Raw genomic sequence first — 25,563 nt, 5'->3', positions numbered from 1 at the left:
TCTTTATCGTACGGGCATGACACGTCGTTGCGCTCAGGCGATCGAGACAAAGGGTGAAGCATTAGCAGTTAGTTTGGAATTTGGATATATCGTTGGTCAAACCAAATTGTCAGTAAATAAAAACAAAAAAGACTATACTCATCCTTTTTTCTTGGGTGCTAGTACTAGTGTAAGACAAAGATAGTATGATTCTCTCTATGTTTGAAATGAGACAGTCCTTTGACAAACTATAGTTAGCGAAGGCCTTCGATCGCGTTTGGCACAAAACTCTTCTTTCGAAGCTTCCGTCCTATGGGCTTTCCGGGAAATTATACGATTGGGTCAGCTTTCTTGCAGACAGAAGCATAAAGGTTGTAGTTGACGGTGGATGCTCTGACTCCCATGTCTGTAATGAGGGCTATCGCGTATGAATTCGCCGCTAGGGGCGCTAGTGTAGATGGTGGTCTTTTCCATAGTTCGAAATGTCAAATGTCATTTGTCACTTCAATGACTGACAGCTGTTCTATAGTCTTTTGGACCACCATCAACAGAGGCGCCAACTGGTGAGCAAAAAAACGATAGCCCTCATTGCCGGTGTCCCTCAAGGCTGTGTGCCCACGCTATTCCTCCGGCATATCAATGACATGCTGCCAATCAGCGGCATTCACTGTTATGCTGATGATAGAAGAGGTGGTGCCTCCTACACCGGCCGCGCAAATATTTCTCGGGAAAACGTCATTGAAAGCCAAAACAAACTCGTGTCTGAAGACTCTGATTCAAGCCCGCTCCAGACTAGTGTGGAGGGCCCTTCAGTATGGGATCATTGGGATCGACTGGGAGTGTTCCGAGGTATGTTCGGACTAATCCCTGCCGCCTCTTTCCGCCAGCGCTCTACGCGACAACAATAGGGTATTACACCGTATTTAAAATAAATTATTTTCCACCATGCATGAAATAAAACACCAGATAATTATTAGAAAAACATAGTCTAGCAAAAAAGAGTAGAAATTAAAAAGTGGCAACACTGTAGTGTCGTCCCATTTTACTTAGATTGATTTGAAAGGGACGGCACTACAGTGTTGCCACTTTTTAATTTCTACTCTTTTTTGCCAGGCTATAGATAGGAGATAGATAGCAGTTATTTTTAAACACAATTTCTATTTAATCAATCGGATTGAAGTGAAGTATAAAAAGTAGGTGAGTGACCGTGACGTCATTGTGTAAATGTAAAGATCGCTCCAGACTACGCGGCTTCGCGCCGCGATTCGCGCACGGATGTGGAGGGAGCTTAATGTTTCATATAAATTCCATAGCAATAGCAAAGCGTTTAGACCCGTTCAAGGGAGCCTATTGTGACGGACGGGTAACTACGGAACCCTAAACTGAGCATGGCCTGACATGCTCTTGGCCGGTGCTTATTTATTAATTTATCAAAAATAAGTATGAAATAAAACTATGAAAACGGATTATATCGCGTATATTGAATTTATAATACATCCCGACGTTTCGAACTCTTTACAGCGTTCGTGGTCAACGGGTGACTGAGGAAAAATTACAAAATGCAAAAATACCCACATACTAAAATAATGAACAATCATAGACTACAAACTTTAAGGCTGGTTGTACATGCAAAATCGGTTCATAAGGCTAGTTATACACTATAATTATTTTTCAAGTAAAGATATATATATATACGCGATAAAAATAAACTATGCCGGCTCCAACCCTACACCACGGACCCGAGAAGATTTAATTCCCTCCTAAATTGTAGGAGGGTATCCCAATATGGGACCGGCAACAAACTCGGCGGGACACATCTTTTCAAAACATCAGAATGTCCAGCATCATCCAACACTACGGTCTCACAGTCTATGTCTCGCTTGCTCCTTTATCAGGTGGACTACAGGATCCCAAGCTGGTGGTAGAGAAAAGCCATCTTCCCTATTAAAGTTTGGATATTTCTTAATCTCAATGGCCTCGCGCAGCATTCTGGGTATGTAACGCTTCTCCTTGGCAAGAACCAGAGGCTTATCAAACTTGATTGAGTGATTGGCTTTATCCATGACATGCTCACAGACAGCAGACCTAGGTCGACGGTGCTTGACATCAGCTATGTGTTCCTTCACCCGAGTGGAAATGCTCCGTTTCGTCTGCCCGACATATGATAGGCCACACTCACAGTCCAGCCTGTACACTCCTGCAGTCTGTAGAGGGGTATTGCATTTTACAGGCCTCAGGAATTGTGACATCTTCTTCATTGGCTTGAAATATGTTTTTATAGAAGCACGCTTCAAGATGTGGCTGATCCTGTCCGTGACCCCCCTGACAAAAGGCAGAATGGCAGGCCTGCGCTCGACTGTGGGGATCTTAATGTGGGACCTCTGGTTGACCCGCGGTATCCTGAGCTCGTTTGCCTGGAGCGCGCGCCTGGCATGCTGGAGCTCCGCGGCCAGATGCTGGTCATCACATATCCTCTGGGCTCTCTGAAACAAAGATTTGCCTACTGTAACAAGTTGACTGGGATGGTGATGCGATTTGCCATTTAAGTACCTATCAGTATGAGTAGGTTTCCTATACACAGTGCGACCTAGGGTGTTATCAGGATTTCTTTTTACCAATACATCTAAGAAGGGGAGAGAACAGTCTTTTTCCAACTCCATAGTAAATTTTATTTTGCTATGGATGGAATTTAGGTGATCCAAGAAAGTTGAAACACTACTTTTTGGAAGTATAGTAAAAGTGTCATCTACGTATCTTTTAAATATCTTCGGTCGCACAGGAGCCAATGAGAGTGCCCTCTCCTCGAAGTCCTCCATAAAGATGTCAGCGACTACTGGAGACACCGGAGACCCCATGGCCACGCCGTCGACTTGAAGATAGAATTCACCATTCCATAGCAAGTAGCCAGATGTAAGGCAATGTTCCAACAGCTTAGCATATTCCTCTGACATGTTCTGCTCACATAACCTCTTCTTGACAATTTCAATGCAGTCTTGTACCGGTAGGCTTGTAAATAGCGACTGGACGTCAAAACTGACCATGATCTCATCATCAGTCAATGTTAGGTCTTTAATCTCACCGATGAAATGGTAAGAATCCTTTGTATGCGTGCTAGTGTTACCACGTAATGCTGAGAGGGCTCCCGCGAGGTACTGAGCCAATTTATATGTGGGAGCATCTATCTGGCTCACTATGGGACGTAGTGGGGCACTAGGTTTGTGTATTTTTGGCAACCCATACAACTTTGGAGGCACGGGGCAGTCAGGAACTAAACTTGCAACATTCAGATCAAGGCTCTCCGAGTAATCACTAATTAGTTCTTTAGTGGTTTTCAATACTTTCATAGTCGGGTCCGTCTTTACATGTTTGTAGGTTGTAGTATCCGCTAATAATTCCCTAATTTTCTGGTTATAATCTGAAGTATTAAGTACAACCGTCGCATTTCCCTTATCCGCTCGAAGAATAGTAAGGTCTGGATCATCGCGTAACGTTTTCAACGCGACCAATTCATCTCTAGGCAAATTCCTTTTTGGAGGCTTGGCTTTCCGTAATAATGACGAAACATCCTGCCGTATAGCCTCCAAATCTTCCTTCTTTACCTGATTTTTCACCAGACAGTCTTCTACACTAACAATAATGTCCTCAAAAGGGATCTTTCGCGGAGCCACAACATAATTAAGACCTTTTTCTAATACTGAAAACTCAGACGTCGACAATTGTTTACTGGATAGATTGACAACCGACCGATTTGACACTGACAGCAACGTTCCGTTAGCGCTATTATTCTGAAGCCCTCCGTTATCGCTGCGTCTCGTTTTCGATTTTAACCTGTCAAACTTGGCACTTTGTCGTTTCTTGCATTGTTCAAATGTAAATGCGTAACGTTTATTACCTTGTTCAACAACATCATTAAAATCGGTCCTTGTCAACACTTCCTGCAATTGACCGGTGCCTACCTTAATCTGTTGCTCAAGTCTATAAGCCGTGTAACGGTTGTTATGGATGGTTTTGCACAGTAATCTCTCACTCGCCCGGCGAAGTATGCGTTCACTGCCGATAATGTCCTTCTTCGGAGCTATCTTCACGCATGTAGGAATAAGATTTTCATCTCGACACCTCTTCAAGAAATGCAGAGCGCAACGAGCGCGCGCGAGCTTATTCCCAAGGTCTTCATGTCGCCGGATTTTGGTTGCAACTTCCAGTCCGTACTGGTGTACATAATATTGTCTTCGGTTACCGCGATAGTTACTCATAAAATAAGTTTTATTTCATGAGTAACTATCGCGGTAACCGAAGACAATATTAAAAATAAGTATGTTAAACGTAACTTATGAGTTAGCGTGGCCGTCGTCGTGCATTCGTAGTTTCGGAGACTACGGTCCGCGACAGGAGGGATACGTTAATATAGTCTGAGATACGACTGCAACTTCTGCACCCATTTAATGTAGGTAGAGCGAGGCTGGGCGACGTGCTCCAATATCATATAACGATACCTTGATACATGCGTGTCAAAAAATAAATATTTTGATTTGTCGCTTTTTTATACAATGGGTTAAGTCTCCCGGACTCCCCCTAATCACAGAATAAATAATAGTACTAGGTAGAGAAGGTTTACTCTCTAACAAAACGCGTCTATTACGACAGATATGACCGCAAGGTGGCGCAAGCGCGAGCTGCGTCCGTTCCGTAGCGGTGCGCGGCAATTACTATATGGCTTTAGGGCTACCAAAATTGGTGTGAGCCGCATGTACTTGTAGCGACGCGACGAAATCGCGGAGTTAGCCACGCCTGCCCTAATGGGCCTAATATAGCTATCTAGATCCTATTTTATATAGCTAAACAAGTAAAAATTGTATTAGTGTAACTTAGTAAGGGTGTATATATATAAAGTCCAACTAGCCCAACCTATATCGAAAAAACTCCTAACATTCTGTATGTACTACTAATATACTACATATATGTAACATGTCGGACTTGAGATAGCATTTATTTGATATACCATAAGTACCAGACCTTTTTTGCTTACCTACAGATTAACACAAGCAAGACTACCTTGATTAAACTTTTGTGATTCTAAGTAAATTGATGAGTGCGGCGAGGACCCACTTTTTTCAGTTAAGTAAAGATAGGTTCGTCCTTGATTTGCATTTAACGGAATGACACTTGAAAGACCGAGAGAACAGGTAGGTGGAGTGGAGATATTTGCAGTGTTGTCTCGGGCTATAAACAGTTATGAATGAGAGTCGCGTCGCGCCCCGACTCCCCAGTCCCCGGTCGCCACTCGCGTTGCCAGACCCAGACCGTGTTTTGCAGCCGCCCGCACCATGCGTGCTCTTTCCCACACTAATTTAAACTAAGCAAATGCACTAGAGGTTTTTTTTCGAAACGCGCAACGCAAGATATTTATATAAGCGAACAACGAACCATGGTACAGTGCATATTATTGATAAAAGTGAAAGTGCTTAAAGTGAACTTTCTAATTTAAGTTAAAGTATTGAAATGTGGTCCTTGGTGTACACTTGGTGGTATACATGAATATAAGCGATAAGGTAAATATTTTGAAAAAAGTTCGTTACAGATATTTATATACGGCCAGTCAACCATGTCATACCAAGTTTCTAAGGGAATTCCAATAACTAAATTCTAAGGGAACTTTGTTGCCTTATAAAAATGTATTTAGGTAAGTACGACACGGATGGCTAGTACCCGCAACAGCCGAATTAAGGTGTTTTAATTACAAGATCAATCAAAATAATAATAATACCTACATATAAAATAATCATCGATCCATGACATTACATTACATACGTATTTACATACCTACTACAAACTACAAAGCTCTTTGGCTTGCTACCTAATAAAGCAATCCACAGTAAAAATCACCAGTTTCAGGAATTTCAGTGTCGTCTCGTCAATATTAATTTAACAGAAATGTTAATTTAATTTTAGAATAGGTACCTACTAGAAAAACCTAATCTTGAAAGGGTCGTACCTACCTAAATATGTTTTCGCACCGCGGGCCGTGGTTTGCTGACCCCTGCACTGTATTATTAGGCCTAACTGACGACGACTTTCGAGCGCAATAGGCATCAGTGCGTATACAAACTTGAGCCTATGAAAGTTTAGCATACCTATTTCTTTCTAGAATATCTAACACAATCACATAGCATTTACAGCTGCTTTCCTGTTTTTCTCTCCGCCATCATTGGCTCGTCTCCGCAGACAGTACTATAAGTATTACACCAACACAATATTTAAGTACACTTGTTTTTGTCATCCAGGTAATGCAAGGAGAGCTACAGAAAGTGTTGCTAGTTGCGACGCTAGCACTCGGATCTGTGGTGGGCGAGAGCGCGTGCAAGCACCGGCACACCTGGTGGGACCTGCAGCGGCAGGCGTGCGTGCCCTGCGCGCCCTGCGACCGCGCCAGGAACCTCGTCGTCCGCTACCCCTGCGAGGTGTACCGCGACACAGTCTGCCAGACTTTACACATTATAGACAATGATACCCAGGACAGTGAAAGTGATTATGAATATTATGATTCGGACGTGGAAGTGAGTGACAGTGAGCCATGGGACCTGCAGACGTCGACGTTGGCTCTAGCCGTGAGCGGGTGTGTCGTATTCTTTGTGGTGGTGCTGTCATTGTGGCTGTATCATGCGAAACAAATGAGGATCATCAAACGAGCACTTGAGTCAGGTGAGGAATCATATTTTTCCCCTCAGCAGCTCGAACAAGCCTACTTTCGTCACTCCAGGGAGTGAAACAAAGTAGCTTTTTAATTTAGTGAAGGCCATACTTCTATTACAAATTGTTTTATTTTTTATTTTCTGCATTTTAACCTTTAATATGTTCTCACTACTGAAGTACTGAGGTGAAAAATTATATGTGTCACACGAGAGCAAAGTTATTTTATATCTCGTGTTTTTGAGTCCCTCGCTACGCACACTCAACACAACACTCGCAAGAAAAAACAACTTTCCTCTCTTGTTGCACAAATAACTATTGTTATTTATTGTGTTGAACAATTTTATTATACAACCGACAGACGTACCTATGGGGATGTGACTGGGCCCCCAGCAAGGTGGGCCGATCTCTAGATCGCAGATAATCTTTTGGCTGATGAGTTGACGAAGAATGAGACTTTGTATTTGTGTGAGATAGTTATCTAGCATCAGGGACCGTCTCTTCTTCATCATCTGATGCACACACACGTCGCACAGTTAGTTAACTGTGCCAATAAATAAATGAAAGTACCTACCTATTTAAACTACAAATACAAACAAGACTTTTTTTCAAGCTGTCACGTAGCGGACTTTCTCTGTTATTCCCAAATTCCCAACATTTCTATCGCCATTCCAGTTTAATTTGACCCCGAGATTCGTAACAATTACGCCGTAGTAGATTCTGAGGGGGTGCAGTAAGTAGGTAAGCGTTGTTAATACGGCCCTTCTCAAGTTTTATTTATTCAGGACGATGATCACGCGACCTCCGCGTCTTGCCTTATTATTATCCAAACTGACGGTGAGCGTGGAATACCAACAAATCGTGCTACACGATCTTATCTTTAGAAAAAGACACGCTTGCAGTACTTAGAATCTGATAAGACCTTTAAAAGTAAGTACTATGTTAGAACACGTTACCTATTAAACAAGCCATACTAGTAATGTCTCTTACTATAGATACCTAACCTACGTATTAAGAGGAAAATGGACGACCGCATCTCCACACATACGTAGTCCTCGTTTTCGTCTGTGCGGATATTAACATTGCAGAATACATTTTTATTTTACACAATTTGATGAATATTAACCATAGCTATGTCCCTTTGCCCTTTGGTCATAAAAATCATGACCGAAACCGAACCATCGGCACAAACTATAGCAAAACCGAACCTTCGGTTTAAGTTTCGGCAAAAAATCCGGTGTCGGTTGGACACTATAAATACCTATATTTTACTTAAGCCAAAGACCTAAGACTCCGTATAAGGTCCAAGGAAAAAACGTGCCTCGGAAATCAAGAAAATTTGATTTACGCACCGATGGCGCTACCACCCGTACCAAACCTTTGGCCTATTATCGGCTAGATGGCGTTGACGGTTTCGTTTGTTATTTAACAATTTTAACACATATCTGTAAAAGAACATGGGTCAAAATCGTATAAAAATAATAAATGCAATAAAAAAAAACATTTATCCATATATATACCTATACATTTTTTTAAATTTTTATTTTTAGTTTTAATCGTGTGTCGATAGATGGCAGTGCAGATTAAAACTGCCATCATGGCAGTAAATTTACTGTGACTACAAAATTTACTATGACATGAGGACATGACAGTAGGTAGGTACCCCTCTATCCCTATATATTCTCTTCGCTTAAGCTAATAGCTGTTGATCGGCCAACTATATATGTAAGTACCTAAATACTAATATGTTACACAATAACGAAGGGTGCAGAAATATCTGACACGATCTTATTTGTAGAGCCATAGAGTCTTGCACTACACACCTACTAAAATCGCAAAACGAACTGCCAAAAAACCCAAAAAAACAACTAAATATACCATGAAATATACTACCGATGTGCCAAGATCCAAAGAGTTATGAATTCAGAGGTCGGGCAAATCATCGCAAAACCATCAAAAAACATTTATATCTCAAAATAGGACAAGATTTATTAAACTCGTATTATGTATACAGTATTTTTGAATGAAATTTCCGGATTATATTCAAAACTGCAGTCCAAAAATGTAAAAAAAAAATGTTCCATACCATATTTATTTTTGCGATAATTTGTCCGAACTCTGGTTATGATATACCATACCTATAGGACAAGTAAAGCCTGACCAGGAATATATGATCACGCGCCATGTTGCGGAATTTCATTGGAACTAAAATTTTCATACTAAACTGTACTGTCACCAGTGTCACCACATACATGAGAACAACAGCGCCCTCTTGACAATGATCATATATTTCTGGTCGGGCTTTATTTAGGTAGTCATTTTGATTAGGTGGGTACTGGGTACATTCAAAAGAATTCGGACTATATAGTGTTCATTTGCTAAGTACTAAGTATCAACCTACTTTCACCTATGCATTACTACAATAATTATGTGAGCGCAGAAAGTGGTAAATGGTAAGCCAACAGCCAACCTCCATTGCTTATGAATGTTAGGTCTAGGTCACAATTAAAATCTCTACAGAGACCTATTGGAATCGTAATATCAGCTGATAGGAAGAATTTCATTTCATTTCATTTATTTTATTCTTAAACAATACAAGCATTGTGTCAGAAATTACATTAAATACAATTTATAAATAGTGACGAAGCCTGTTGCGGATATCATCATTGGTATTTTTGGGACGAAGCATGTTGCTGATTTGTATTTGTGGCCACCTGACGAAGCCTGCGTTGCGGATTTTTTACATGTAACTATTATTTTTTAAGATATTCTCAAATTCTGTATTTTATTTTTAATGTAGTGTGCAATTTATAAATAACAATAATAATAAACATATTTATACTAATACTAAATAACAATTATAAATACCTTAAATTAGCGACTTATCAAATATTTCATCAATACTATAGGAGCATCTAGTCAATAAGAACGACTTCAACCTACGCTTAAATAAAAACCAATCCGTAATGGCTTTTAGGTCAGTAGGGAGCTTATTAAATAGAGTGACTGCCTGGTATCTTGCGCAATGTTTGGCTACCTGAAGTTTCGGAAAGAAGCTACCCTTTATGTGTTTCGTCCTCGTGGCTAGGCGAGACACCTGTTCTTCATCAGTACAATCTTTCGCAATATTTTTAACAAACTGGGTAAGAAGAATAAGGACGTACAAGCTGGGACCCGTGAGAATACCCAATTTTTCAAAATACTCTCTACATGAACCAAAAGAAGGAATGTGTACCATTGCTCGAATTGCTCTTTTCTGGGCAATCAAGGCTCCGCTTATATTATATAAAAAGCTATTTCCCAAAAACCTTATGCTATACCGCAATCTTGACTCTACCAGGGCATAATAAACAATTTTGAGTTGATCTAGTTCTAAAACATCTCTGAGGCTTCTAAGGGCATAACAAGCAGAATGGATTGAATTTACTATAGCCTCAAGCTCTCGCTTCCAATTTAGATTAGAGTCAATGTAAACTCCCAGAAATTTAACGTGAACAGCAGTATTCAAACAAACTTGGTCCATAGTAACATCAAGTTTGTCAGTTTTCTTGGCGTTTAGTTTGAATAGCAAAGCTTGCGTCTTGTCTGAATTCAAGCGTAAGTTATTATACGAGAACCAATGAATAAAGGTTATATAATGTATTCTTTTCCAGTGGTGGGAAGCGTCTATTCTATAGATTTTTAAAAGGAGCGGGGGGTTGGTGGGGGCTTAAAAATCGTTAAGTAGATTTTGGATTTGGTAATTTTGGTTCAAGTTAATGCTATAAATGTGCTATTATTTATACGCATTCATTTCCTTAATCTGATGATCAGATCATCAGATTAAGGAAATGATACGTTACGATAACGAAACCGGATTTTCAACATTATAACCGTCTGATTAAGAAAATGCGAGTACTACAAAAATCCTTCTTTGGCTCCTCTTTCACTAACTAGGCTAGGCTAATGAGTAAATCACAAGTAAACTTAAATATTTTTGCCTTTATGATTTTTTCTGATAATGTAAAGCTCAACACCTCAACACTAACAAAGCACCTGCCCCCCCCAACCCTTATATCTAGAATGACGTTTACGCTTAAAGGTAATTGTAGCATAGAGTAACTTATACTAGAGCGGTACTGTCATAGTAAATTTTGTAACCACAGTAAATTCACTGCCATCTGTCGACACACTTTAAAACTAAAAATGAAGATTTATAAAAATACGATAAAATGTATCTAAATATAGATAAATGATTTTTTTTATTTGCATTAATTATTTTTATGATTTTGACCCATATTCTTTCACTGATATGCGTTAAAATTGTTAAATAACAAACGAAACCGTCAACGCCATCTATACAATTGTAGGCCAAAACTAGTAGCGCCCTCTGAACGAGAATCAAATTTTCTTGATTTTCGAGGCACGTTTTTTCCTTAGACTGTATCCATCTATTACGGAGTTATATCTATCTTTGATTGTAGTATGCAAAAGGGAAGAAATGAGGACATGACGTATATGAACATTTCATGAATGCGATAGAGGCAGACTATAAGATAAGTGAAAAAACCTGATCACCTTTGTGCATCATAGAGGGCGTTAGCGGACTGGAAAACACCGCAAACTGAATTTAGGAGATACTGTGTCTTGGAATGTACTGTCACTGTCAGTACAAAAGCAAATAATTTACGCAATCACATATTAATTCTGAATTCAATACTTCCACTTATACTTGACATCATTCCAACTTTTGTCATGGTTTTGATTGTTGACCGGCAATCTTGTGGAGTCCGTAACGTCTACTCTAACTCTGCACCAACTTGAATAGAACAAGTAGAGCAACGAGTGTCATTCTAAACGGCATATTTTCATAGAAATTTGACATTAATGATGACATACCCACACTTTGTTACTTTACTCAACTTTAGGTACTACTACTCTAGGTAGTCTAGGTACATTCTAGATCTATGGGCTGGGCGCCCCATAATCATTGCGTTGCGTTACATTTGCTTTTTGCAAGTGACCATTATTCACAAACTTACAACTAAATGATGCATACAATACAATTTATCTTAAGGTCAAAGTTTATATTTTTGACACTTATGACAATATCTATCTAGATAGCGGTAGATAAATTAAATTGTTTCAAACCTATCAAGAAGAACGGAAATATACAAACAAACAAGATCATAGATTTTTTAGTACTACATAGTTAAACTTGCGCTGCAATGCAAGTAGGTACCTAACGTACTTAATTATTTTGGTAAGTAATAGTTAATTGAAGTGAATTTAGGTACCTACTTACACTAATTATTATTGTATATATATAATAATGTAAATAACGCATCTATGACAATGTATGATCAATACAAATAAAGAATATGAATACAGTACAGTAGGTTAGAGGTACCTATCTTAACTCATCGAACTGCTAGAAAAGCGTTGAAAGATACAAGCAACACCACCTAAGGTGGAAGTCTGATTTTAAACATTAATTCATCGCGTTCCGAAAGCAAAGTCATAAATCTAGTCCACAGACACCACCAGAACGCCACGGTGCGGGGTTCACGATGCCTGCCGCCTACCGAGTCCAATGAACCAGATAACCAGTATTAGTTACAGTAGCAGGTAGCTGCGCATTTGTTACGGGGTTCACGATGCCTGCCGCCTACCGAGTCCAATGAACCAGATAACCAGTATTAGTTACAGTAGCAGGTGCAGGTAGCTGCGCATTTGTTACGTGCGGATCTCGGGCCGAACTTCAGAGAGTTCAGAGCCACTCGCTTAATTTAACGTTCGCATGAAGCTGAAGTAATGAAATACCTACGGGCCACGGGGTGCATCTGAAGTAATATTCAAAACGCATTCTGAGTTGAAAACACACAGGTGGACCAGTGTTGTGTGGACTTTCTGATTATCGACGCATGGTGGATGGTTACAAAATGTTACGAACCTCGAAGTCACGTTTATACTGGTCCGCTCGAGGTTTGTAGCTCGTAATAGGTATAATTATATTCAGTATTCATTCAGGGCATGCGCGGCGAGAGCCACGTAAACAATGCGCGTTTGTTTGAACATGTGCGCTACTAATTTCGACCCGCTGCAGCCGCGACCGCCCGAGCGGCCCGAGTAACAAATAGTAACAATAGCTAACTGTTTTTTTAGTTTGGTTGCATTTTCCTATGAGCGCTAAACCCAAAATTAGAACGATCCATTTATGTTACAATACTATGGATATTAGTCTTTCAATTAAAATGTGAAACGTAGTGGAGAATTACTCTGTTTGTTTTTAGGTATATATTCTTGCTGAAATTTTAAATATTCGTTCGTTAAGGATCGAATCCAGGAATATAAACTGACCGTGTAACACGATTCTGTAATTTTACAGATATGCAGGAGTTTTCCGCGAAGCTGAGGCTAATGGAGGCAGGAGACGCGGCGGCCGAACCCGTCGCGCCTACGGACCACCACGTCTACTGCAACATTCACGTTGGGAAGGACGCTCTACTTGGTAACATTCAGTTCTATTAACATTTAAGACTTTATACTAGGGATTAATCTACCACATTATTACAATACAGGGTGGCTCAAACATACGTTGACAAAGTTTTTTTTTTCTAATTATTTTATTAAGTACTAAAATAAGTTAAAAATTTGAACTACAGCCTTTTTTATGCAACAAAAATTAATTGTGTACAAAATAGCCTCCTTTCGCTTTGATACAGAACGTTTGTTAAAATTTTCAACGATATGCCGCAGCTCCTCTAAGGATATTTTTTCCATTCTTTGGTAAGTGTTGCTTTTAGAGCGTTTACACTTTAGTAGCACAGGCCCTTGTCTCTAAGATTGACCTGATTTAGATCAGGCGAGTAGGGTGGCCACTCTTGAACTAATGAATCCGGAAAAATTATCTATTCCCCTCACTAGTTCGGAAAGCAGTCTATTATCCTTTAAAACAAGCGGGGAAAAACGCATTTTATCCACTAGTGGGGAAAGTAATTTGACCTTGGATGGAGCGTGTTTAAGTAGCTTGACAGATAACAAAACGTAAAACGCTCATAATAATGGTTCGTTCGATATTAATTATCATTAAATAAATGGTTTGAGAATTTAATAAAAAATACCAAATTTAGCTTTATTTAATAATTTTAAGTCATAAACCTTAAAATTCCATAAGAAACGTTAGACTTTTTATAATTATGTTAAATATAATTCTGAACGCACAAGTTGAGTCGATGCAATTTCATACGTCAGAACAGAAATGTCAACATTGTCAACAAAATTTTTACTGTTCTTCTCACCGACTCACGTAAAAATCAGAATTTCTAGTGTTTTTTGTTATAATATCGTAAAAAAATTAGTGATTCCAGTGATAAAGATGATCTAACGCCTGTGGATGTTGCACTTTCTTTGCTATAGTGAGGAGAAAAGTTTTGTGTTACACACGGGTGCAAATGTATTTTACTTCTCGTGTGTTGAAACACTCGCTACGCTCAGGATTCTATTTTAGAACCACTCGCTTCGCTCGTGGTTCAACTATAGAATCCTTTTGCTTGCTCATGTTTCAATTCCACACTCGCGGGTAAAATACAACTTTGCACCCTTGTATAACAAATAACTATTGTACCACTGCTGCACACTACTGCAAATACCACCCCAAACCATAAACTGAATTTGGCGATGATGAATGACTGCGGCTTCTCCAAGGCGACTAGAAGAGCACATTCTGTCATTTTGGTGATTATGGGCCTGTTCAATACAAAAAAGTTTTTCATTAGTAAAAAGTACATTTTCCCATTTTAAGTAGCGGCACGTCGACATCTCTCCAAGCGAACTTTTTTATCTTTATCCTCAAGGAGTTGTGCTTTACGTAGCTTGTATGCTTTCAAAAAGACTGTAGTTTTAATTTTTAACTTATTGTGTACTAGTTACGTAATTAAAAAAACGTTGTCAACGTATTTTTGGGCCATCCTGTATATGCATATATCCTTTCGCCGGACACTTTCTGATGAGAGGGACAGAGAAAGCTCTTAGCAGCATGATAGCTGAAATTCCGTAAAAGGATAGATCTAGGGTATTTACATAGGGTAAATCATAATTTATGTAAATATACAATTATTGGTAAAAGATCTTTGAAAAATCTTACTACCATTAGAAATTTACACTATTTGTAATATACCTATAATAAAGATTTTAAATATAAAATAATTGCAAACCCCGAAAAAAACCGCCTAATAACATACTAATAATCATCAACTTTTCTTAATTTTCCGACATTTAAAACTAAAATACTGCGCAAATTTGAATAAAACATCGGAAAGTGTATTAATTTTCAATCAAAATAATTATACAGGACCAATACGATTTTATCTAATTATTCATAAAATTATGTTTTTTGTTGTGTAGGCTGCATCCATCACTATGCATATAAGGGTTACCTATATCTATTATTACCTTATTTTTTTTCTTCTCTTATTCTTTATTCTTTAATTATTACCTATTACCCCCTTCATACACATACTTCGGCACGATGTATCGGAATCGGAAATCGGAACAGACAGTCTTCACTTCACACATGTAACAAGTTGACAACATTTTACGCTCCTCCCAAAATAATTTCAAATGCTTAGAGCTATTAAAATGCTGACGAATTCGATATCCAATATCGTATGTATTGAATAGGTATTAAGGTATTATTGTATTATATTAGGTCGAATGTCAAGTAGGTACTTACTTAATTAGGTGCGTATGTAAAACGTGAAGGAATTCATTAGGTAAGTAATTAGTTAAATGTTCAGTAGTCCTGAATTGAACATGATTTTGTAGTTACATCAAGAATTATCCCCGATAGCGAATATGCGATCACCAACGTACTTGTCGGATATTGAACTAGTAAAAAAACTTTAACCTTCTTTTAAATCTTACGGCTATTTTTTTATTCAAATTACATATAAACAGATGTTACATATATTTTTATAATCACCTTTTACAACCCTTAATTTCAACACTTCACTAGATATATGCTTCGGATATTCTTTACTGCTAATGTTTCCTCATTTTTTAGCTACGCCGCAATCGGGATCTTTTAAAGTGATACTTTTATTTTGTACATTTCGCTAAGACACTAATTAAACTTTACGAAGCTTACTCAAAAAAGGAATGTTTATGTTTTGCGCGACCAAACTCCCATAAGCAAGGAGTCCTCCTACTCGCTGGCGTCATGCCAGTCAAGTTTAAAATACTGTCTTGCGTGGGTGCTCGCTCGTCTGGCGCCGCTACAGTTTTTATTTATTTTGAGACGTTTCAGAACGGAGGTCACACATTTCACGTATACATATACAGGGTGGCTAAAAAATAAGTGCATTCCCGTTGCCAGGGAGGTTTTGGGATTATACAGAGCAACTTTTACTTTGGGACCAACTACGAAATCGAGAAAAACAAATTTCCTCTCCATTAGAAAATGGACTAGCCAAAATGTATGAAACAGCCAAAATTTTTGTCGCGATTTCGGGGTTGGTCCCATAGTAAAAGTTGCTCAGTATAATCCCTAAACCTCCCTGGCAACGGGAATGCGCTTATTTTTTAGCCACCCTGTATAAAATAAAGCCAAGCGTTAAACTGCACTTAGGACCTTACTGCCGTCTATTAGATAGAATAGATGATTTATGAGTGATGACTGATGCTGGAAGCTGGAAGAGACGTAATACCTTTACTATTTTCAGAGCGTCTAAATATTTTCTAACAATAATTTCAAATGTAATTGACCGACCGAGGGCGAAACATCTCAGTTTCACTTTCAGCTTGGGTAACAATATCCTATCTATAATGCTTTCGTATGACGTTGTGTGCGGGTTCGATAATTAATGGTGGCGGGTTGGTAGGCAGTTAAAAAAAACCGGCCAAGTGCGAGTCGAGTGCGATTACGCAAACGGCAAAAAAATCACGTTTGTTGTATATTTAAATATTTATTTCATTCTGTTGTTAGTATTTATTGTTATAGCGGCAACAGAAATACATCATCTGTGAAAATTTCAACTGTCTAGCTATCACGGTTCATGAGATACAGCCTGGTGACAGACGGACGGACAGCGGAGTTTTAGTAATAGGGTCCCGTTTTTACCCGTTGGGTAAGTTAACCCTAAAGATCGTTAGGGTATACAATATTATATATGTAATAATGTGTGTTGTGTGGTGTTATGTTATGTAATAGATTGAGGATTTGGTTAGTTAATCTGACACGCTCAAGTTACTAAAAAAACTCCACTTGGCCTCCTCTACTACTATTTCTTGTCGATTCAGTTAAAAAAAATGCCGGTGCTATGGGGGTTCGCGTGGTCTACTACAGAGGTGTCTAGTACCTACACCTTATCACTATATTGGGTTGGGTGTCAATCAATAACTAGATATATGCTCTGTCTGCCTCATTGTCATTCCGATCTCAAATGATTATCTGAGGCCGGCTGGATGCACTGGTTGCGACTTAACTGGCGAGCCCATGGAATACCAACACGACGCCATTACGCCGGTCACATTTTAATGGTGCTGTCGAAACATTGGAATTGTGTCACAAGCAACGGTCACTTTCAAAGCGACATTATACGTATTCTTCGCTATAGAGAGTAATAATTTTAATGACCAAGCGGTACGGGCAAACCAACGGGCACCAAAACTAAGAATTCATCAGCTTCCTCGCGTTGTCCCGGCATTTTGCCACGGCCCACGGCTCATGGGAGTCTGGGGTCCGCTTGGCAACTTATCCCAGGAATTGACGAGGGCACTAGTTTTTACGAAAGCGACTGCCATCATCTGACCTTCCAACCCAGAGGGGAAACTAGGCCTTATTGGGATTAGTCCAGTTTCCTCACGATGTTCTCCTTCACCGAAAAGCGACTAGTAAATATCAAACAAATGATATTTCGTACATAAGTTTCGAAATACCGAAAATTATGGGCTAATCTAATAATCAATTAAACGCGCTAACCGTAGAATAAAAGTCTAGTCCTGGTCCTAACTAAAGTATGCCCCATGGGATACTCGTAGTGTGAGCTGAGCTGGGTGCGTAGCCAACATGCCAATCGTTTACGCTCCGTAGCGTAGCGAACGAAACGCAACTGTCACTGTCGCATTAATATGCAAGAGTGATAATAGAGATAATAACTACGCTATACGCTACGGAGCGTTATTAACGATTGGCGTGTTGGCTAAGCACTTGAGCAGTTTTACTTTTAACTAACGACACGCACGCATCCTGCGGTGAGTAGGACATTGTAGCGCAGTGTAGGTAAAGGGTTTAACGGTGTGGTATACCGATCGAGTGCTCAAACATTTCATTAATTATGTGATCAGCAACAAAATCATATCATTTTGAAAATATATTGTATTAATATTTGAGATTCGTTGTTGCCAGTGGCAGGTAACTGACCCTGCGGGCCCTAGCACACGTGTCGTAAGAGGGTCATTTGTAATGCCGGGCCGTCCGCGCCCGCGCCTCTGCTTCCGCCCCTGAGGGCTTCAGTCGCGCCGCCGGGAGCGCACTTCCTGATCGCAACGATTTTTGATAACGAGTTAACTATAACTACGACTCCAAATACATATAATTATTAGCTACAACAAACAAGGCTGCTGAACTTTCACGCGTCCATACTTTATTTCTTGAAATCACTTTAAAAGACATACCTACGTAGAGAACCAACATTTAAATTAAAACTGACTTTCCCATACAAACATCTTTCTTGTGCATCGCACAAGTGAGCGTTGAACTTGAAATGCATTATTCAGCGCAAACAACTCGTGAGATGTATGCATGGTGGTCCGCGCTGCCGTCCGATCTAGAATATACCTACTTTTATAGCTTTCCCAGTACTGTCCTGTCTGTTTGTCTGTTTCCATGCTACCAGAACGAGTTTGTTATGTTAAATAAGTCAAATAGTTTGAATTCAGTTTTTTTTTTCAAAGTTTAAACCCTGCGGGCAGTGGCTCAAAACCATACTTAGGCATAGTTTTTTAATATAAACATAAGAAGAAACCTTTTACATAATTAGGTACCTATATAAGAAGTCCGTGTAGTTTCTTACCAAGTAGGTAATTAACTATTGATCGGATCGGTAACACGGGTGGCTGAATTATTACGGGTGTACGCCTTTAAGCAACTGAAGGTTCAAAAAAGTGAGTGGCAAACATCATGATCTTTAAGAAAATAAACTTAAACTTGAAAGGTTGCCGACTTGAAAGGTAACCGAGCATTAAATAATTTCCGAAATAATCGCTCTTAAAGTCCCCAAAAATATATCTCTCAATCATCGCACATTCAAATTTAACGAACGCTCCGACAATTTCGCCTCTAGAATTATACAGGCTGATCAATCCAAATGGGTCAGTATGGAGACTATGGAGAAGTCAGAAACTATGAGACATAGCGAAATCTGTTGGCGTCGATTTTAGATTTAATAATAATGACATTCAATGATTTAACAATAAGGCCTAGTTTCCCCTCTGGGTTGGAAGGTCAGATGGCAGTCGCTTTTGTAAAAACTAGTGCCCACCAGGGACCGGCCCGCTATCCCTTATCGGGGTTTTATAAGGGTATTGCATAAGGCTTAACTCACCATACCCTTTGCCAGACGAAACCCTTTGTTTTGGTTTTAAAAACCCTTATATAAAGCTACCACATTTGAGTAATCGGTAGCCCAAATACCCTTACAAAACCCTTATCATCCGCTCACCAACACCTTGCATATTACTTATAAGGGTTAGCCTTATAAAGGGCTTCCCTTTTAGCATATAAGCGTGCTAATTTAAGTCGTCTACCTTGTTCATAAAGCACACATTACTTCGAATCCAAGCGATCGTCGGCGGCGACGGCGGCGTTCTTTGACTAGGCACGTATTTTCTTTCCTTTTCATACACTACCGTAGATATATACTAATCCTGTCTCTTTCACGCAAAGGGAAACCTTTATAAAAAGCGCTTAAAGATAAGGGTAACCCTTATTAAGAGCTAGCCTTATTTTTGGTTAGCTTTTCGGTAAGGGTTAGTCAAAGGTAAGGGTATGAATGGGCTTGCAGTTCAAAAGGGAAAGTCTTTCAATGTGTTAGCCGTGTTTAAGTGTCGCCCATTGAAAGGGTTTTATCGCGGAAAGGGTTGTCCGGTCCCTGGTGCCCACGTCAATTCTTGGGATTGGTTGCCAAGCGGACCCCAGGCTCCCATGAGCCGTGGCAAAATGCCGGGACAACGCGAGGAAAATGATGATGGCATTAAATTTTTTCAAATTTTTTATTCAAATTTCAGGATCAATAATACAAACAAATACTCACACTATTACATAAAGAATATTGACCAGGTTCGATTCCCGGTTATCTATGAGAGTTAAAAAAGTTTGAATGTCATTAGTATTAAATCTAAAATCGACGCCATGGTCCCTAATAACAGATTTCGCTATGTCTCATAGAGAGTAACTTATACTAGAGCGGTACTGTCATAGTAAATTTTGTAACCCCAGTAAATTCACTGCCATCTGTCGACACACTTTAAAACTAAAAATGAAGATTTATAAAAATACGATAGAATGTATTTAAATATGGATAAATGATCTTTTTTATTTGCATTAATTATTTTTATGATTTTGACCCATGTTCTTTCACTGATATGCGTTAAAATTGTTAAATAACAAACGAAACCGTAAACGCCATCTATACGACTGTAGGCCAAAACTAGTAGCGCCCTCTGAACGAGAATCAAATTTTCTTGATTTTCGAGGCACGTTTTTTCCTTAGACTGTATCCATCTATTACGGAGTTATATATATCTTTGCTCATAGTTTCTGACTTCTCCCTACTGACCCATTTGGATTGATCACCCTAATGCGAAGCCCAAATGAACCCGTACCTACTCTCCGTAAGTACCTAGTTGATTACTAACTTAATAAATTCATCCAACGGCCCATTCAATGGAGACGCGGTCCTTATTAGCTGGCCGCGGCTCTAGTAACTACCCCAGTCACGTTTACTCGTGATTCGTGATAACGATTAAGCCGGAGCTCTAGGATTGGATTCCATTGTTGTCCACAATAACTACCTACTTTCTTATTTGTTTCTTCACGAAACTCACTTTAGGGTCGGTTTACATAGTTTCGAAGTTTGCCATCACGCTGCGGGCGTTTTATTTATATTTTATAAGTAAGAACTATGTAACGGTACTAACTACTGAATAACAATTTTGTAACTGTGACCCTAGAACTGCACTAAGCATAGTCAGGAATAAATTAGATAATAATTTCGAACGAGCTAAAATAAGTAATCCTAATAATATTTTAATAGCCAATGCGGGAGCTGTAATGGTGCTCCCTCATTGGCTGTTAAATAATGTTATTCATCGTGTGACAGGTACAACATGTTAAGTAAGTATTGATATTGTTTTATTATGTGATTCCTGTCACACAATGATAATATATAACAGTCACAGCCAGTGTGAGAGCACCATAATAAATGCAATGTAGCTAAAAAATAATAGCCAACTCGTATTCCATTTTGTAAACAATTAAACATGGTTGGTATAATTCAAACGGCTAATTAGCTTGCAGTTCAATGAGTTGCTTGTTACTCTAAATTTAGAAAGTATTATGCTCATGATGCAGGGCGGACATTAACAACAAAGTTAACCACATACGCACGGATGCTTTAAAATAACTGATGTTTACGATGTAATCTAAAATTCTAGAATTAACATTTAATTTCGGCAAAATACAAGACAGGAATTGAGCTTCTAACTCGCAGTAATTAGAAACAACTTTAATTGAAAGGATACATAAAAAAAAACTTCACGCTATTGATATTACGGGCGGATGCAGAAAGGTAAAAACGTGCGTCACGACGGCCCCATTTCTCTCCGAGCCAGGAAATGGTCCAAAAGCTTCCTCCCAGCGATGTTAGCGAGTCAATAATAGATCCCATCAATTCGACTGAAATGCGATTATATATCGCTCGTGTAAGGCATCAGACATCGATGACGCGTGAAATGATTTAAACATAGCGAGTGGATATTGACGGATGTTCAACAAGGTCAATTATGTTTACGTAGGTACCTTATACTCTTGCCAAAATTTATTTATAGTTCGTCTTCTTATACTCAGTAGGTAGTCTGACGTAAATCGATTCGACCGCAAAACAGGAATTGCAATCTGCCTTACAAAATAAATACTATCGTTATTAATTCTGCCGTCGGAGTCAAGTCATATGTGAACAAAATTTTCTAAGAAGACTGGCTTTTAGTATGCGACGGCATATACCTATATATTACGAATAGGTATGCAACTACGTACTTACCTAGGGATGTGAAAGTTTGAAAAAGTTTCCAAAAAGTTGGAAAATTAAGAAACAACAGTACTGCATGTTCATTTGAAAAATGACATACAAAAATATGACAAGTTTTCGAAATTATTCCGAGGAAATTTCGAAAAAGTAGTAACTTTTTTCCGATGGCAATTCAGTAGTACGGTCACATGAAATGTCCAGTGTAAAGTAAACCCAAGTGGCTCAACAATTAAAGTCTGCGACTGTAGGTCCTACTACCTATTAGTAATGACTAGTGGTTTTGTGAGCTAGACCTCGCGAACTCACATGGCTCTATTCAAACTAAGAGAATTGCGATTTTTCTATATTTGTTCGCCCACCACCGACGTTAATTTAAAATTCACTGTCACTAGTTTTGGCGATATGTACCTATTTGCATTTCATAATAAACAATGGAATATCATGAGAACAGGGGAGTGGACAATTTCTCGGTCGTGTTATGAATGCAAAGTGAATTTCCTTTCGGAGCTGCGGAAGTCGCCCCAACTCCTTAAGGAGTCGTTCTTTAGCATGCGAGGCCTCCCATCATGTCAATAACTCTTCAGCGCGAGACATAAAATACTCGTCATAGCAGCAGTATAAACAGTATTCATCAATGAATCCAATAACGCTACAAGGACAAAATCTTTCTTGCAAAGGATGGTTAATGACTAGTGGTTTTGTGAGCTAGACCTCGCGAACTCACATGGCTCTATTCAAACTAAGAGAATTGCGATTTTTCTATATTTGTTCGCCCACCACCGACGTTAATTTAAAATTCACTGTCACTAGTTTTGGCGATATGTACCTATTTGCATTTCATAATAAACAATGGAATATCATGAGAACAGGGGAGTGGACAATTTCTCGGTCGTGTTATGAATGCAAAGTGAATTTCCTTTCGGAGCTGCGGAAGTCGCCCCAACTCCTTAAGGAGTCGTTCTTTAGCATGCGAGGCCTCCCATCATGTCAATAACTCTTCAGCGCGAGACATAAAATACTCGTCATAGCAGCAGTATAAACAGTATTCATCAATGAATCCAATAACGCTACAAGGACAAAATCTTTCTTGCAAAGGATGGTATTCCACCTCCATATGATATATATAGTGGTCCAATATACCTATATATATATATCATTGCGTCTTACTCTCTCATTAAGCAAAATGTGAGACGCAAATACACATTGGACCAAGATATTGTGGATAGGTGGAATACTATAGATAAGGGCTTTTTAATTGAATATTCTATCTATAGTATTAAAACAATTGTGTAAAGTACGGAACCCTTGGAACGCAAGTCCGACTCGCACTTGGCCGGTTTTTTTTCTATTGAGCCAACCCCCCAGGCCCTTTTAAGGTTTTGGTTGGAGTCTGCCCTTGCAAATATAGGTAGTCTATTTTCCGTTTGAATTTTTTCATGTCATTTGCCCTCTTGTTTTTAAACGTGTAAAGGTTCAATATATAAACTAAGTACAATTATGCTTTAGCCCCCTCTTAATCGAAGAGTATTAGGTAGATAAGTATTCGTTTAATATATTGATTCACTGGACACGTACGTACGTACGTACTATTGGTAGTGTAGTAACGAGCAAATCAGCGTCGCCGTCGCAGTAGTAAACAGAAGGAAGCCATGATGGGACCAATAAATGGGGTCATTTCACGTCGATCATGACGAGCATTACATGGTGTGTACATCCGGATCTGATCTGTAGCCAAGTTCTACATCAACAAAATTATTCAAGAAACTCATAGATCAAACTTTAGGTAGGGTATACCAGCAAATTGATGAGGAAAACCCCTAGAAATCACACATGCATAATCCGAGGGCTATTTTATAGTGCCCGACGTACTTGCGTATGAAAAAAAATCATCCACGTGTCACGAGGGTTTAGTGTAACAACTCGCAACAAAACAGCATGACCATAATAAAACGTAATATCTATACGGTACCAATAATGCAGGACGTCTCTGTGGCGGCAGACTCTCAGTCTCATTGCATAGTTAGGTGATTTATTATGTTTATGCATCTTCTCAAGTGCGGCCTCCAACTGGTCTTGAAAAAGATTTAAATTGTTTGTCTCAGACGGGTCGTAAGAATTGGCAAGGTTAAATCTAGACTATTATAGACGCATGGGATTTTGTACGTGAATTTGAATTCCAAGAAGCTTACATTTCCGATAGATGAAAAGCAACAAAGCTTGATCCCACGTATAATAGGCCCCACGCCAACAACATAATCTGTATGCGTTACATATTTAGCTGATGAAAGTTTGGGGAAATGTAATAAAACAGTTATGCAACACAAATACGTGATTTATAGTTACTTTTCATGGACTTATGGAAGCTGGCGCGATTCAATTCCAAGAAAATTTGTAGATCTGTATAAACACTAGGGTTTAAAGGCAGACTATGTGTCGGCTGCTGCACACAATGTTACATAATAACCATACTTCACTCGAAACATCAAAGAACTTATTCTAAGAATTCAAAGGATTTGAAATAAAAAGTCAACGTATGTTAAAATAACTCCACAGTTCCAGGGGCCGAGAATAAATAGGAGCGGTAATTTTAATTTCCGCATATTGGCGTGTTCGGTGCAGCGAATAGTCTGCAGCTGGGTCGTTTAGGATTCAGAGGCACGCGCGCGAGCCGTAAATTCTAATATGGCTGCGAACCGCTATTAGCATTAACTTCGCGGACACCTTTTTTTTATACCGCGTATTTTTAAGATCACAGATTGGAATTCAAACCGCGCACTTTAAACTTCAAACAAACGCATAAAAAGGAAAATATTCTCAATTTGACGGTTTTTTTTCTCGTGTGACTATTTACCTATATACTAGTGGTAGTAGCGTAGTCGTAGTATATACTCAAATGACAATACAATAATTTGGAACAGTCGCCATCAGATATATCGGAGCGGCTGAGGTGCTCAATAATATCTGAACACGCACTCTAGCGCCTTGACAATAGAGGCGTGTGCAGATATTAGTGAGCACCTTGGCCGCTCCGATATATCTGAAGGCGACTGAACAAGCAATAAGCGGGCGTAAGCCGTAAAGTATAATTTTTAAGTTTGTATTTTTTGACAGAATCTTTATTTTGTTACAGGTCGGACGTCGACAAAAAAAAGCAACGTGTACACACAAGAGAAGCACTAGCGTCTAGCGTGGATGCCACCCACAGATAATGGACAATTGTACAACAATAAAGTCACTTTCATGCAACATGGATGGAACCTCGCACACCAATTAGAGGATAAGAAAATCTCGATAGAACTGAAAGTTAACAGTTAAATTAAATCAGTATAGTTTTTAAGCCTTTGCTTTATTTATCGCCAGATTGACTGAATTGGTTTTAGGGTTTCGTACCCAAATGGTAAAAACGGGACCCTATTACTAAGACTCCACTGTCCGTCTGTCACCAGGCTATATCTCATGAACCGTGATAGGGGGCGTTCAAATATTACGTAACGCAATTTTCGAAGATTTTTGAAGCCCCCCTCCCCCCGTGTGTAAAGCGCCATAACGTTTTCGTGTATCCCCCCTCCCCCTACCTAAAAGCAATGAGGATATAATAAGATAGAGCGGT

At 39.1% G+C, this 25,563-nt stretch overlaps 1 protein-coding gene across 1 annotated transcript; it reads left to right on the top strand.

Annotated features, from left to right (window-relative positions):
- Positions 1 to 5,245: 5,245 nt before the first annotated feature.
- On the top strand, positions 5,246 to 25,243 carry LOC134741395 (tumor necrosis factor receptor superfamily member wengen). Its single transcript, XM_063674161.1, has 4 exons — positions 5,246 to 5,528; positions 6,261 to 6,678; positions 13,034 to 13,156; positions 25,084 to 25,243. The coding sequence occupies exons 1-4, from the start codon at positions 5,511 to 5,513 to the stop codon at positions 25,131 to 25,133; spliced, it is 609 nt and encodes a 202-aa protein (XP_063530231.1). The 5' UTR covers positions 5,246 to 5,510; the 3' UTR covers positions 25,134 to 25,243.
- The last annotated feature ends 320 nt before the right edge of the window (positions 25,244 to 25,563 follow it).

This window comes from Cydia strobilella, chromosome 5 (genome assembly GCF_947568885.1).
Source record: "Cydia strobilella chromosome 5, ilCydStro3.1, whole genome shotgun sequence".
Classification (NCBI taxonomy): Eukaryota; Metazoa; Arthropoda; class Insecta; order Lepidoptera; family Tortricidae; genus Cydia; species Cydia strobilella.
This window is presented reverse-complemented; position numbering and strand designations above follow the sequence as displayed.